We start from the raw sequence: 13685 nt of genomic DNA, 5'->3' as shown, positions 1-13685 counted from the left end.
GTATGACATATCCAGCTTTCTAAATGTGTGTTTCAATTGTTTTACATGTTATTGAGAATAAAAAAAATCATTATTTTTGGGATGTGGAACCAATTGTCTGCATTTCAATGATTCCTTATGGGAAAATTTTGCTTTGGTTAAAGAATGATTAAGATTACAAGCGTGGTTCCGGAACGAATTATGCTCGTAATCCAAGGTATCAATGTGTGTATGTGTGTATAATTCAGCTTTCTTCCAGTAGATGTCAGCACTAGCTTATAAAGAACATCAAGCGGTAGCCAATACAGCAGAGTGTCCGAGGAGAATTTTTCTTCACATGTTCAATGTTTAATATTAAAGGGGTGATCCAGTGCTACAAAAACATGGCCACTTTCTTTCAGAGACACTACTACTCCAGTTCAGGTGCGGTTTGCAATTAAGCTCCATTCACTTCAATGGAACTGAGCAGCAAAACCCCACCCCAGTGGTGCTGTCTCTGGAAGAAAGTGGCCATGATTTTGTAGCGCTGGATAACCCCTTTAACCTTTCAAACCAATCTCCCCAGGTTTACCGCTTTTACTCTAAAAAGTCCTTGTTTGCTCAGGGGGGAGCATTTTGTGAGAGACATTATTTTTCCAGGTCAGTATAGGACTTGATCTTTACAACTTCAGCCTCCTCCCTCTGATAACCAGACCTATGACTCACAGTGACAGCGAAGTTACTTGATAACGCAGGAAATCACTGTTCTTAACCCAGACTATGGAGCAACACACCCAGCATAGAAATAATCCCAATAGATCATGTAATAAGTTCACAGAGGAAAGACAATGTGTTGTTGTGCTCACTGGAACATACACCAGTAATGAAGAATGCAGGATCCTTGCCAAAAACATTATAGGGGATTAGTTCTTCTGCACTGTATGGGTTAGTGCTGTAACATTCCCAGCGGAGAGTAACAGGTGGCAAGAACTCACAATCAGACTAAGAACTGGTCTGCCAAACGCCCTGTCTGAATATATATCAATAGAAAAGTTAAAATGCATCTATAACACCATGCAATTTGTCATGGATCTGTCCTCTGTGTATTCCTCAATCAGATAATAAAATGGGTGGTACAAACAAACAGCGCAGCCGCTGATGAAACCTCTAGCTGGTGGATGGGCACCACATAAAAGAAGTTCTGGTGACATTTAGACAGTTGTGGTTAGAAATGTGGCAATATAGAAAAATAAGTTACAGACAGAATTTACTTCAGCTGCAGTGTTATCAGGAACAGAAGTGGGTATGGTAGACCTCCAATAGGATTGTCCAGGTATAACAGTCAATCGCCCTTATCTCTTACTAAAGCGCTGAGCGTACACTCCTGACATTACTACATTATTACTAGGGTCCATGTAATTCATTTACTACACTTAGACATTGCAGTGCACATTTCTACCCTAAGGGATCATGCATATGAAATGGTTAGTAGCAAACCCATAAAGTCCTAAACTGGTTGGACCCCCATGGATCACATTGTGAGGTGGGACCCCCATGGATCACACTTAGATGTGGGAAATATGGAGGTCAAGTAAACAACTTAAAAAGTTTGCCATGTTCCCCAATACATTCCTGACCAATTCTTATATCTTATTGCATGGCCACTGCCATTGTGGAATATGGTAACCATGGAGGGATGGGCCTGGTCTGCAACAACGTTCAGGCACTGTAGGTGGAGTGTACCAAGGTAATGTCCGCATGGAGGTCAGGACTCCGCCAGTTTTGTCTTCTTCATTTAATGCATCCCGACACTGTTCTCCCCCAGGTAAGCACTGAGCATGACAATCACATTTTCTTTTACATGACATGGGTGCCATCAAACCAGGCCTCTTTTTTCTACTGCCCTGATGCTTACCTAATGATTGTAGGTACACATGTACTATATTCCACAACTAGCTACTACAAATGATTAGCCCTTTTTGCTCTTACCTGTAGTTTAAACTTTTACAGTAAACAGGGGAGAATGCTTAAAATGTAACCATCGTATTTAGGGCACCATGTGTCTTTTCTTGAAAACTACTACTGCACATGTCCCATCAAGGCACTGTCTTCTTTTTTGTTTTTGGTAAATCCACAAGGGAGACTTCAATACATATAAACAAGCACATTCAAGCAATTTCAAGGTTGCACACACTTCTGCTAAACAGGACCACTTCAGTACTTTCATACCGTGTGTCTCACAAAAAAAAAAAACATTTATCACTCTAAAAGGAGAAGTCCAGTGAAAAGAAAAAAAAAAAATTGCAGGGGGTTTGGGACAATAACAGACAAAATGCCTCTGTAGTGCCGCACGCCTCTCAAGACATTCTTCTAATTCACACACAAAAGAATTTCCTAAATGCAAGTTTTCTAGAACTATGTAAATGCTGTCTATGTAAGAAGAAAAAGTTTAGGGTACGTTCACACTTACCGGATCCGCAGCTGATTTTCTGCTGTGGATCCGCAGCAGATTCATTTAAATACCTGAACAAAGCATCAAATCTGCACCATCAAATCTGCTGCGTATCTGCTGCAGATCCTGTAGGTGTGAACGCACCCTTAAGGAAGTGTTGTGACTCCTTATTGATAAGGACAGTTTTTCTGCGCTTATCTGTATAGTCCACTAGAGGGCGATAGTACTTAGTATGGGAATCACTATGCTTCACCGAAGTCAATCTAGCAGCAGGCTAGACAGATATAACCTGCTGACAGATTCTAATAAGCCAGAAGACAGGGAGTGTGATCATATCATTGCAAAGAAGGTTTGATGATCCATTAACAAGTTAATGTTCATTTCTCTTAACATGTAAATTAGGTGGTTTGGTTCCCTTGGCCCTCCTGCAGTACACCTCCTTATGAGTATTCATAATGGTGCTCTGCAGTGAAGTTTTCCTGTTACACTATGTTTAATTTTCCTGTAAAAAAAAACAAAAAAACAATAAACTACACTACTGTATACATGATTGCAACATGCATGTGGTCTTGTTTTTTTTTGTAGTTTTTTTTATAATGTAAGTAAATGGGAAACAGATTCTTCTAAATAGCATCTGTTAAAGGGGTTATCCAGTGCTACAAAAACATGGCCACTTTTCCCCCTACTGTTGTCTCCAGTTCAGGTGCAGTTTGCAATTAAGCTCAATTTACTTCAATGGAACTGAGTTTCAAAACCACACCCAATCTGGAGACCACAGTAGGGGGAAAAGTGGCCATGTTTTTTTAGCACTGGATAACCCCTTTAATGTTTAGGGTTTTTTCCCCTTTTCTAGTATATAAAACATATGTTAAAGGAAAACAAAAATGAGACGTGACCCTAGCCTAAGACTAGTTACAGCAGATATCTCTCAAAATAAAGAAGACTACTATTTGAGATCCTTGTAGTTAGTTTCAGGGCTTACAGCACCAATGCATCACACCTAAGCAGCAGAGAAGAGTGACTCAGATTCAATATACCAGTTTACAATCCCTAGAGAATGGACTTGGATTGTGCAGCCATAGAAACAAAAAGGTGGCTTAGATCTCAAAAAACTCACAGTACACGTATTTAGCAGTTTAAAATTATTTAAAGCGTTAATGTCACTTAAAAAAATGTTGATATTTTAAAAATTTTGACTGATCGGGGTCTGGGTGTTCATACCTCCACTATCCATCAATAGCATGAGCCAGGAGAAGCAAGCGGCTAAGGGCTTCTCTCCCCGGCTCACAGCACGAGACAGGCTCCACAGACGTACCTAAGAACCTGACTCCTGCAACGAGGCGGGGGAGAGCTGTAAGCCGTGCTCCTTTCCTGACTCGTTCTAGCAATCGGTGGGGGTTTAAACACCTAGACCTTAACCAATCAATACATTTAACGTACAGTATCTGAGCTACAAATTAAAACATTTTTGACAGTGACACTTAAATGGTGAACTCACACATTGATTTGCCGCAGAAATTTCCGTGATTGTACTATTCCTCTGAAATATTCCATCTAAAATGGGATTTACAGTTATAGAAAATTCTGCAAGAAGTCTGCCATTTGTGAGCTCACCCTAAATGGAGGAATACATTATATATATATATATATATATATATATATATATATATATATATATATATATATATATATATATATATATATATATATATATATATATATATATTATGAAGCATTGCATCCATACAGACAATTGATAAAGTTACCATACAGCGGTAACAGGCAGGCTTTTGGCTCACCTCATGCAGATGAACCTCTTTCTTCTTAGAGGACAGGTTCATGTGCTTTTCCAGTACACTGCAGTATTTCTCAGTCTCCTTGTCGTATTTCTTTTTTACCTCCTGTATGTATGAGATTGGATGCAAAGTTAAACGACAAAACCATAAAACTGCTGATAAAACAAACACAAAAGACACATCTTCAAAAGTCTATAAAGTACAACTAAAATAGTAAAGAACTGACTACAGAAGCACCTTGTAGGAGATACAGGGGGGGGGGGGGGGGGGGGGGGGGAGTATTTAGTCAGTCACCAATAGTGCAAGTTCCACCGCTTAAAAACATGAAAGGGGTCTGTAATTTACATCATAGGTAGACCTCAACTATGAGAGACAAAATGAGAAAACAAATCCCGAAAATCACATTGTCTGATTTTGTAAGAATTTATTTGCAAATTATGGTGGAAAATAAGTATCTGTCACCAACAAACAATCAAGATTTCTGGCTCTCACAGACCTGTAACTTCTTCTTTAAGAGTCTCCTCTTTCCTCCACTCATTACCTGTAGTAATGGCACCAAACAGTAAGTGCACACCCTCAAACAGTCAGACTCCAAACTCCACTATGGTGAAGACCAAAGAGCTGTCAAAGGACACAAGAAACAAAATTGTAGCCCTGCACCAGGCTGGGAAGACTGAATCTGCAATAGGCAACCAGCTTGGAGTGAAGAAATCAACTGCGGGAGCAATAATTAGAAAATGGAAGACATACAAGACCACTGATAATCTCCCTCGATCTGGGGCTCCACGCAAAATCTCACCCCGTGTGGTCAAAATGATCACAAAAACGGTGAGCAAAAATCCCAGAACCACGCGGGGGGACCTAGTGAATGAACTGCAGAGAGCTGGGACCAATGTAACAAAGCCTACCATCAGTAACACACTACGCAGCCAGGGACTCAGATCCTGCAGTGCCAGACGTGTCCCACTGCTTAAGCCAGTACATGTCTGGGCCCGTCTGAAGTTTGCTAGAGAGCATTTGGATGATCCAGAAGAGTATTGGGAGAATGTCCTATGGTCTGATGAAACCAAAATGGAACGGTTTGGTAGAAACACAACTTGTTGTGTTTGGAGGAAAAAGAATACTGAGTTGCATCCATCAAACACCTTACCTACTGTAAACCATGGGGGTGGAAAAATTATGCTTTGGGGCTGTTTCTCTGCAAAGGGGCCAGGACGACTGATCCGGGTACATGAAAAAATGAATGGGGCCATGTATCGTGAGATTTTGAGTGCAAACCTCCTTCCATCAGCAAGGGCATTAAAGATGAAACGTGGCTGGGTCTTTCAACTAAAGAAAAAAAAAAAAAAAAAAACAGAACATCAATCATCAGTATAGCTATGATAGGTCCGTTTTGAAGTTTTAAACTTCAAAACGGACCTATCATATCTATACTGATGATTGATGTTCTTTTTTTTTTTCTTCTTTTTTTAAACGTGTTTTTTCCCTTTTTTTTTTTTTCATGTTTCTCTCATCTGTCTGATATGCATTGCGCACACTAGTAGTCATGTGTTATGTCCAGCATTTAGCAATTGTGTCTAATCACATACGTAAACACACCCACCCACGGGGCGTTCCCTTCCCTACTGCATCTAAATGTTTGGCATATATACCTGTGATTCTGTGAAAGTCTGTACTGCCGTGATCAAGGGGGTGTGTTTCCCCGAAACATGTAGGCCTACGTTTTTATCTTTTGTAACTTTTTATATGCCTCATAATAAAGACAACAAAACTTTTTTTGGACGCTGTGGATCTTCTCCTCCTTCTTACTATTATCACCGGGTGTGGCCCGCTACTACTCCACTTGCTCCTGCCTGAACGTCCACCATCACACAACAAACCACCTATAGTGAGCTGAGTTTTTTCTTTGTTCATGAGATTTTGTCTTTCAACTAAACAATGATCCAAAGCACACCACCAGGGCAACGAAGGAGTGGCTTTGTAAGAAGCATTTCAAGGTCCTAGAGTGGCCTAGCCAGTCTCCAGATCTCAACCCTATAGAAAACCTTTGGAGGGAGTTGAAAGTCCATGTTGCCAAGCGACAGCCCCAAAACATCACTGCTCTAGAGGAGATCTGCATGGAGGAATGGGCCAACATACCAACAACAGTGTGTGCCAACCTTGTGAAAACTTACAGAAAACGTTTGACCTCTCATTGCCCACAAAGGATATATAACAAAGTATTGAGATGAAATTTTGTTACTGACCAAATACTTATTTTCCACCATAATTTGCAAATAAATTCTTAGAAAATCAGACAATGTGATTTTCTGGATTTGTTTTCTCATTTTGTCTCCCATAGTTGAGGTCTACATATGGTGTCAATTACAGACGCCTCTCATCTTTTTAAGTGGTGGAACTTACACTATTGGTGACTGACTAAATACTTTTTTTTTCCCACTGTATATCTGCAGCGTTGGATTATGAAACATTGGGAGCAATAAGCTTTAAGCATCCCTAAAAGCTTCTGCCACAGAGCTTCTAAGGTTGCCCTGCTCACTTAAATGCTCCAGCCAAAGGGTGACTTCCCTGTAACGCAGATGCAATGCAGAATGATCGGGCTGAACATCAAAGTGAAGAGAATGGAGGAGCAGAAGCCGAAACCATTCTGCTTCTTCATTCATTCTCATAGCCTGCACCCTCAGCCTATGAGCACAGGAGGGGGCATTATTATTATATTAAGGAATTCCTACCGTTTGGGAACCTATAGGTTGGAAAAAGGGAAGGAACTTGCTAGGTGTGTGTGGAGCCTAAGGCCTCATTCACAAGTTCAGTGTTTTTTCTGACCCGCAAAATCCTCAACGATCTGTGATAAATGATCTGTAATTGAATCCCTAATTGCACCTGTGTTGTTTTCACTGATCTGATCATCACAGTGTATTTCACTATGTCCTTAGGTGTAGCAGAGCTGAACAAGTACGAGAAAAGGCCCAAGCATTTAACAAAACGTCATATTAAAGATAGGAAGTATACTAATGAATTTTTACAAGCAGGAGAAAACACCTAGGCATGCAAAAGGATACAATTTTTTTTAACAATAGGTTGGATCATAATGTCCAGAAAGAAGGTCAGCCTACAATGGACTGACCTGAAAATTTAATAGTGCACATGAAATACATCAATATCTTCTCCCTAATAGAGTATGTGTAACACTAACACTGGGAGACCACTGGGCATCCACTTAACCTTCTGTAGACATTACCTTTGCTGCACCAATCTGCTCCTTCCTGAATTTTTCAAGAGGGGTGATGAGAACTTCTCCAGCATTCTCAATCTGAAAATGTACAGATACAAAAAGAACTAAATAAATAATAATGCTGAAGGAGTCACTTTTAAAAAAAAGACTATCCATCATACAGTATATTAGTAGTGATGAGCTAACTTGCCGAACAAACCCAAGCACTCTGCATTTGACTCCCGCTGGCTGGAGAAGGTGGATGCCGCCCTGGAGAGAGTCTTGGAAAACATGGATACAGCCATAGGGGGTATCCAACTTCTCCAGCCACTGGGAGTCATATGTCAAGTGTTCAGCAAGTTGGCTCATCACTTTATACTTGTCTATATACTAGTAAACTATACTATATACTACTAGTATATTATATTTTTTTTCTACAAGAGGGGTCCAAACAGATGCTTTCCCAGTTACCTCAATATGCCCTATGAGGAACAGGGACATGTCATTTTAATATAACAAGGATAAGAAATGACTAGCTACTCATCCTGCCCCCCTTCCTCTCACAGATGAACACCTGCTAAAATGTATTGTGTTTACCCTCCTGGACAATGACTTATGACACTGAAACAACTCACCATCCGCATCCGTTCATCTTCAAGATTCCCCAATACAGCAGCAAATTCTTGCAGAGACCTGGCTGAAGAGGCAAGAGAGGAAATAAGAACAATACAGCCCACAGCAGCAGTACTGATAACTTCCTGTACATGTCAGCACACTCACTACTACCATTAGCTTCCTACAGGACTATATCAAGAAGGCTTCTAGTATGATAACAGAAAGGTGCTTAACCCTATAGACGCATGGAAGACTCCTCCTTTCATGTGCTCCCAATGTCTTGTTCAGTTTGGACTCCCCATGATAAAGCGGTTATGTAAAGTCTCTGTGCTCAGAACCAGCACTGGGATCAATTTGTTTAATGGCTTCCTGTGCTTTTAGTTATATTCCAGCTACCAACCCTTAAAGGATCTCTGACATCTATTATACACATACAGTAGAGGTTTTATTTAGCACAGGGGTATGCATAAATAAGTAAAATGGAATAAAAATGTACAGACAGTGCCATATTTATAAATAAAAAAAAAACAAACAAACTGAAAACTGTACTTTAGGGGACTGTTACTTTATGTTCTAAAAGCATATTTTTTTCACATAGGAATATTCTTAAAAACTATGTGTGATGAAAGTTATGTGTAATTTGATTCTCCCATTGTTATCAATGAAAATACATTCAGCAATTCAGACTGAATATGCATTTTTTCCCATTTGCATATTTGAAATCCAGAAGGATGAGTAACATGTCCTATATACAGTAAGAAACACGCATTGCTGCACATTTTACCATCTGCCGGGCAGGAATAAGGCAGAAAGCTTACAATACAGCACAACAGGAGGCATTACAAGGGTTATCCTGAATTGGAAAAACATGGCTACTTTCTTCCATCACCACTATTGGCTCAAGTTTTGCAACTCAGTTTCAAAGAAGTGGAGGGCTATTGCAAAGCCCCACCCAAACTAGAGACAAGAGTGGTGGTAGTTCTTAAAGAAAGCTGGCATGTTTATCTAATCCTGAATATCCCCTTTAAAGTAGAAGTCCGGCAAAAGTTTTTATTTAAGCATTGTATTGCCCTCCAAAAGTTATACAAATCCCCAATATACACTTATGGGAAATGCTTATAAAGTGCTTTTTTCCCTGCAATTACTACTGCATCAAGGCTTCACTTCCTGGATAACATGGTGATGTCACGACCCGACTCCCAGAGCTGTGCAGGCTATGGCTACTGGAGAGGATGATGGCAGGGGGACACTGAGGGACACAGGGCACTGGAGGGACACTGAGCATCCCTCTGCAATCATCCTCTCCAGCAGCCACAGCCCGCACAGCTCTGGGAGTCGGGTCGTGACATCACCATTTTATCCAGGAAGTGAAGCCTTGATGTAGTAGTAAGTGCAGGGAAAAAACACTTTATAAGCATTTCCCGTAATAAGTGTATATTGGTGATTTGTATAACTTTTGGGGGGCAATACCGTACTAATAAAAATTTTCACCGGATTTCTCAAGTCTATGGTTCTGCAGAGTTCATTACACCCAGCAGACAAGGAGCGTGTTTTCAGAAAACATGATGATGGACATGCCTATAGGAGAACCACATGTAACTAGTAGTATTGGGCAGTAATAATAATGACAAATAACTAACACCATGGACAGCAGCTGTGTTGGACAGAGATTGGGATACATTACACACAGGTCTTACCAATGCAGATTTCATCATCAGTTTCCGCATCACCAATGCACCGGAATTTGAATTCATTCAGTGAACCGGCAAATTTCCTTTTTGCAGAAGACAAAGCTGCAGAGGAAGAGAAGGATTTAGCCACTTATATACAGGGACATAATTTTACTCTATAAAATAACAAGAATACAATATTTATACTGCATATCCACTTTCAGGCTATGTTCACACTATGTAAATACAATGGCCGCATTTCATAACAACGCCCATTTTCCACGACAACAGCCGTTGTTATAAAATAGGGCCGTGGTTTTTAAATAGTGTTAACATAGCCACAGTCTGTATTAGACTGAATTGTAGGAGAACATTTTAATCTATTTTTCTTGTAGACTAAGAAAAAGAAATTAGAGCAGGGAAAACAGATAGGAAAACCAAATAGGAACTGATGGGAAGTGGAGGGAATGTAAACCAGATGGACTTTATTTTCTTTGCATTATAATGCATAAGGCTCCATATGTGAGTGAGCATCCACCTGCAGATCCTACACCCAGTGTACCAGCAGATGTCCGCCAATGCAGCCAGACAGGGAGGCTGACAAGAAGCTTTACCCTGGGAATGTTGTAACTAACATTACACCTTCCTGCGATTATCAGAACCTAAGACCGGAGTATCAGAATAGCTCATACACTGCTAAAGCCTAACATATCACTGCTAAAAAATAACTGTAGGAAGATTTTGTTGCTATGCTCCAAACCCTAACCACCCTTGTTCACATAACGGGATTTATCATTTGGTTGCCCACATGCACTTTTGTCTGACTAGTCAGATGGACTGGAACTGTATTTTATAAAAGGGGTGTGATTGCCAGGCTTAGGCCATGTTCACATGGCGTACGAGACCGGCCGTTCCGTGACCCGGCTTGGTCACGGAGCGGCCGGTCTCTGAAAAGATCATCCCGGCCGGTACTGCAATACCGAATAGATGATCTTTCCAACCGCAGTGTTCTGATGTGGGCACATTAGCGCGCACCTGCATCAAAACTCCTCACAGCACACAATGAAGCAAGCGGCTGGAGCCACTCGCTTCATTGTGTGAACTGACAGAGCTTTCTGTGTGAAAATAAGGTGGAGAGGCATAAATGAGGCTCAGGAGCAGGCTGTATGAATCAGGATGGGGCTAGGTTGAAATTATGTTAAAAAAAACGGACATCATTCTTACATAGTGTGAACCTAGCCTTAGAGGGCATGAAATACTTAGCAGGGTCAACATGAGACAGAAGAGATGTGAATCTTGACTGGGGATAATTATGAGGCTGAGGGGGAATAAATCAGGCTTAGGAGGATGTGAATATGAGACAGCAGACTGGAGGGGGGGGGGGGTATTTGCCATATGGTGAGGGGTGTGAATCATAGTCAACCAAAAAATAGAATCCCAATATCTTATGTGGCAGTGTAGCAACAATAAAAAATATACATATATTACATATATACTTGATCTTTGTATACTGACAAGGCTACTGGTTGGTAGGTCATGGGTGGTAATGTTGCACCAAGTTTATTAATCTTTTTAGTAAAGCCATGAGGTGCAGTAACTATTATATTGTTCCTGGCATTCTGACAACTCTGGCGCTTCTACAGTCATGAATGTTCATTTTAAAGTAATGTATCCTGAAGAACTATAGAATTACACATTAGGTAAGGGTTATGTCCCCTCCAGATGTGGGAGATATACAAGTTCTTGCATGCTCTGCGGTCCCAGGAGAGCAAAAAAAAAAACATGCTGCATAAGCTTCTTGTAATACAGACGGGCTGCAGAAAGGTTATGCAACTTAACCAGGGGGCAGATTCATCAATGGCATCTATGTATACATGCCAAGGTTTTCCTTACCTCCGGCTCTCCAGCTACAACTCCTATCATGAGATATGATGGGAGTTGTAGGTTTGGCACAGTCAAAGAGCTACAGGCTAGGAAACACTGATGTAAGCTAAGCTATCTGGTGTACAGACAATTTGTGAAGCATCTCTTGGTACGTTCTCTTTACAAGCAATGGACCAGACATTGTTTTCGGATCCAACGCTTATATAGTGTAACAATAATGATAATGGGTTTCCATGCCTCACTGCTTTTAAAGACATTAAACCTTCAGTGAATAGAAACGGTCTTCTTGACATCTAAAGGCTGGAAACCTGTCATTGTGTATTCTCCTGTACAGAATAGCAAAGGCCATGCAGAAATGGATGCGTTTTGATTTTGTATTCACCACCAGAGGACTTCACCTGTAGAAGCCTAAAGCCAGAAATCTTGTTAGGGTGCGTTCACACCTTCAGGATCTGCAGCTGATTTTCTGCGGCAGATTTAATTTAAATAACTGAACACAGCATCAAATCTGCTGCAGATCCTGTAGGTATGAACGCACCCTAACAAGGTTTCTGGCTTTAGGCTTCTACAGGTGAAGTCCTCTGGTGGTGAATACAAGTCTGGGATCTTTATTGAAATGGTGCTGACCAGTTTCAGGGGCACATGGCTAGGACAGGTTTTCAGCCTCGGCCCGCCGTCAAGCAAAGGACGCTTTAATGCAAATTCATGAATTTTGAAAATAAAATTTAAATTTATACAACTGTACATTAGAAAGTTCTCCAACTTACATTGCATAAGGATTATTTTGTTAGTCAACCCTCTTATCTATGAGGACTAAAATGTACTGTACTATATATAAACCATACAACTCCCTCCTTCCAAGCAGAATCTCACTGAGCTGGTAGAACATAGCTGTCCTCCCTTTTTCAACATGCCCACATACAGCACCGCTGTACAATGTACACAAAGGGTTTCTCCCGAGCGTTTTTTTATTGTCAGTACGTGACACAGACATAGCGGAGAAACCCTCCCTACAACATATAGATGCGTCCAATGCGCAGGGGCTTGTTTCCTTTAACAGGTTACTTATTGGGGGGGGGGGGGGGTATACTTTTAGATCACTGATGCAATTCATTACATATAGTGAAAAAAACAGAAGTTACATCCGGAGTGTTATCAGTTTACAGAGGATGAGTCCGCTACACAGTACTTCAGTGCTCAGGAGCTTTCCTAGTCCATTTATGACAGCAGTCTTTTGGGTTAGGAGCGCTCCATGGCTTAGGATCTTTGCTCAGAAACTACATCAAGCTCCTTCGGAGTAGGTGGGCTAGTTCTTCTCATCTGTTAACAATTTGTAAGTGACTATATTTTCATGTAAGGTCATTGCCTGTGGTTGTTTTCCATGCCCGACTTGGTGGGGGCTTGGCTGGATTCCAGGTGATCTCTGTCTTTCTTATGGAATGTGGCATGAACTCCACCCAAAAGGAGGTAGAAAAGACGTGAGATCAAACACTAGGTACATGGATTCAGGATATTATTAAGCCTCTAATGTTTAAACAAACTCGGAGGGGGCTGACGGCAGGAATAGAGACCTCAACCGAGTTAGCGTCTACAGACCGGAATTGTAGTTTGTGCACGGAAAGAGCTTCTTATGTCCCTAACATTTGTTTATCCTTTACAAGACACAGGCTGCCTCGAGGAGGATGTTCAGCTCCAGGACTGGGAACGCAGGCGACACAGGAGGTGAATGAAAAGCTGTCACACATGCAGCAGAACCACTGAGACGGAGATTCAGTTCATTCCGACAGAATGGGGTTGTTTCAGCGTCACAAACATGGACTTCTGTGGGCACTATTCAGACGCATGGGACAGTGATTGATATTTCTGCACGAATTCTGAAGACATAAGCTCACCGTACACAACTATATACATTTGCTGAAAAGCTTATGGGAGGGGAGCTGCAGGAGGATCCATAGGAGATAGGAGTGGTGGCAGCAGACCGACACTATTACACAACAGCCAACAGACCATTGTTATTGTTCAAAAATCTTTCAAAATGTTGTAAGACAAGGATTAGCCAATATTGTGCATATCAGCTGACTGTTGCCTTATAATAG

At 41.0% G+C, this 13685-nt stretch overlaps 1 protein-coding gene across 3 annotated transcripts in view; it reads right to left on the bottom strand.

The window, feature by feature from the left end:
* ARHGAP26 (Rho GTPase activating protein 26) overlaps window positions 1-13685 on the bottom strand; it is a 270292-nt gene that overhangs the window by 202074 nt on the left and 54533 nt on the right. For all 3 annotated transcript variants that reach the window (XM_069971820.1, XM_069971829.1, XM_069971833.1), the window contains exons 2-5: window positions 9733-9828; window positions 8056-8117; window positions 7448-7519; window positions 4210-4311 (exon numbers count right to left, since the gene is read on the bottom strand). In XM_069971820.1, the coding sequence (XP_069827921.1) occupies window positions 4210-4311; window positions 7448-7519; window positions 8056-8117; window positions 9733-9828 (332 nt within the window). The remainder of the gene's footprint in view (window positions 1-4209; window positions 4312-7447; window positions 7520-8055; window positions 8118-9732; window positions 9829-13685) is intronic.

Source organism: Dendropsophus ebraccatus, chromosome 1, assembly GCF_027789765.1.
Source record: "Dendropsophus ebraccatus isolate aDenEbr1 chromosome 1, aDenEbr1.pat, whole genome shotgun sequence".
Classification (NCBI taxonomy): domain Eukaryota; kingdom Metazoa; phylum Chordata; class Amphibia; order Anura; family Hylidae; genus Dendropsophus; species Dendropsophus ebraccatus.
The sequence above is the reverse complement of the archived record's forward strand: the minus strand, read 5'-3'. Positions and strand labels throughout refer to the sequence as shown.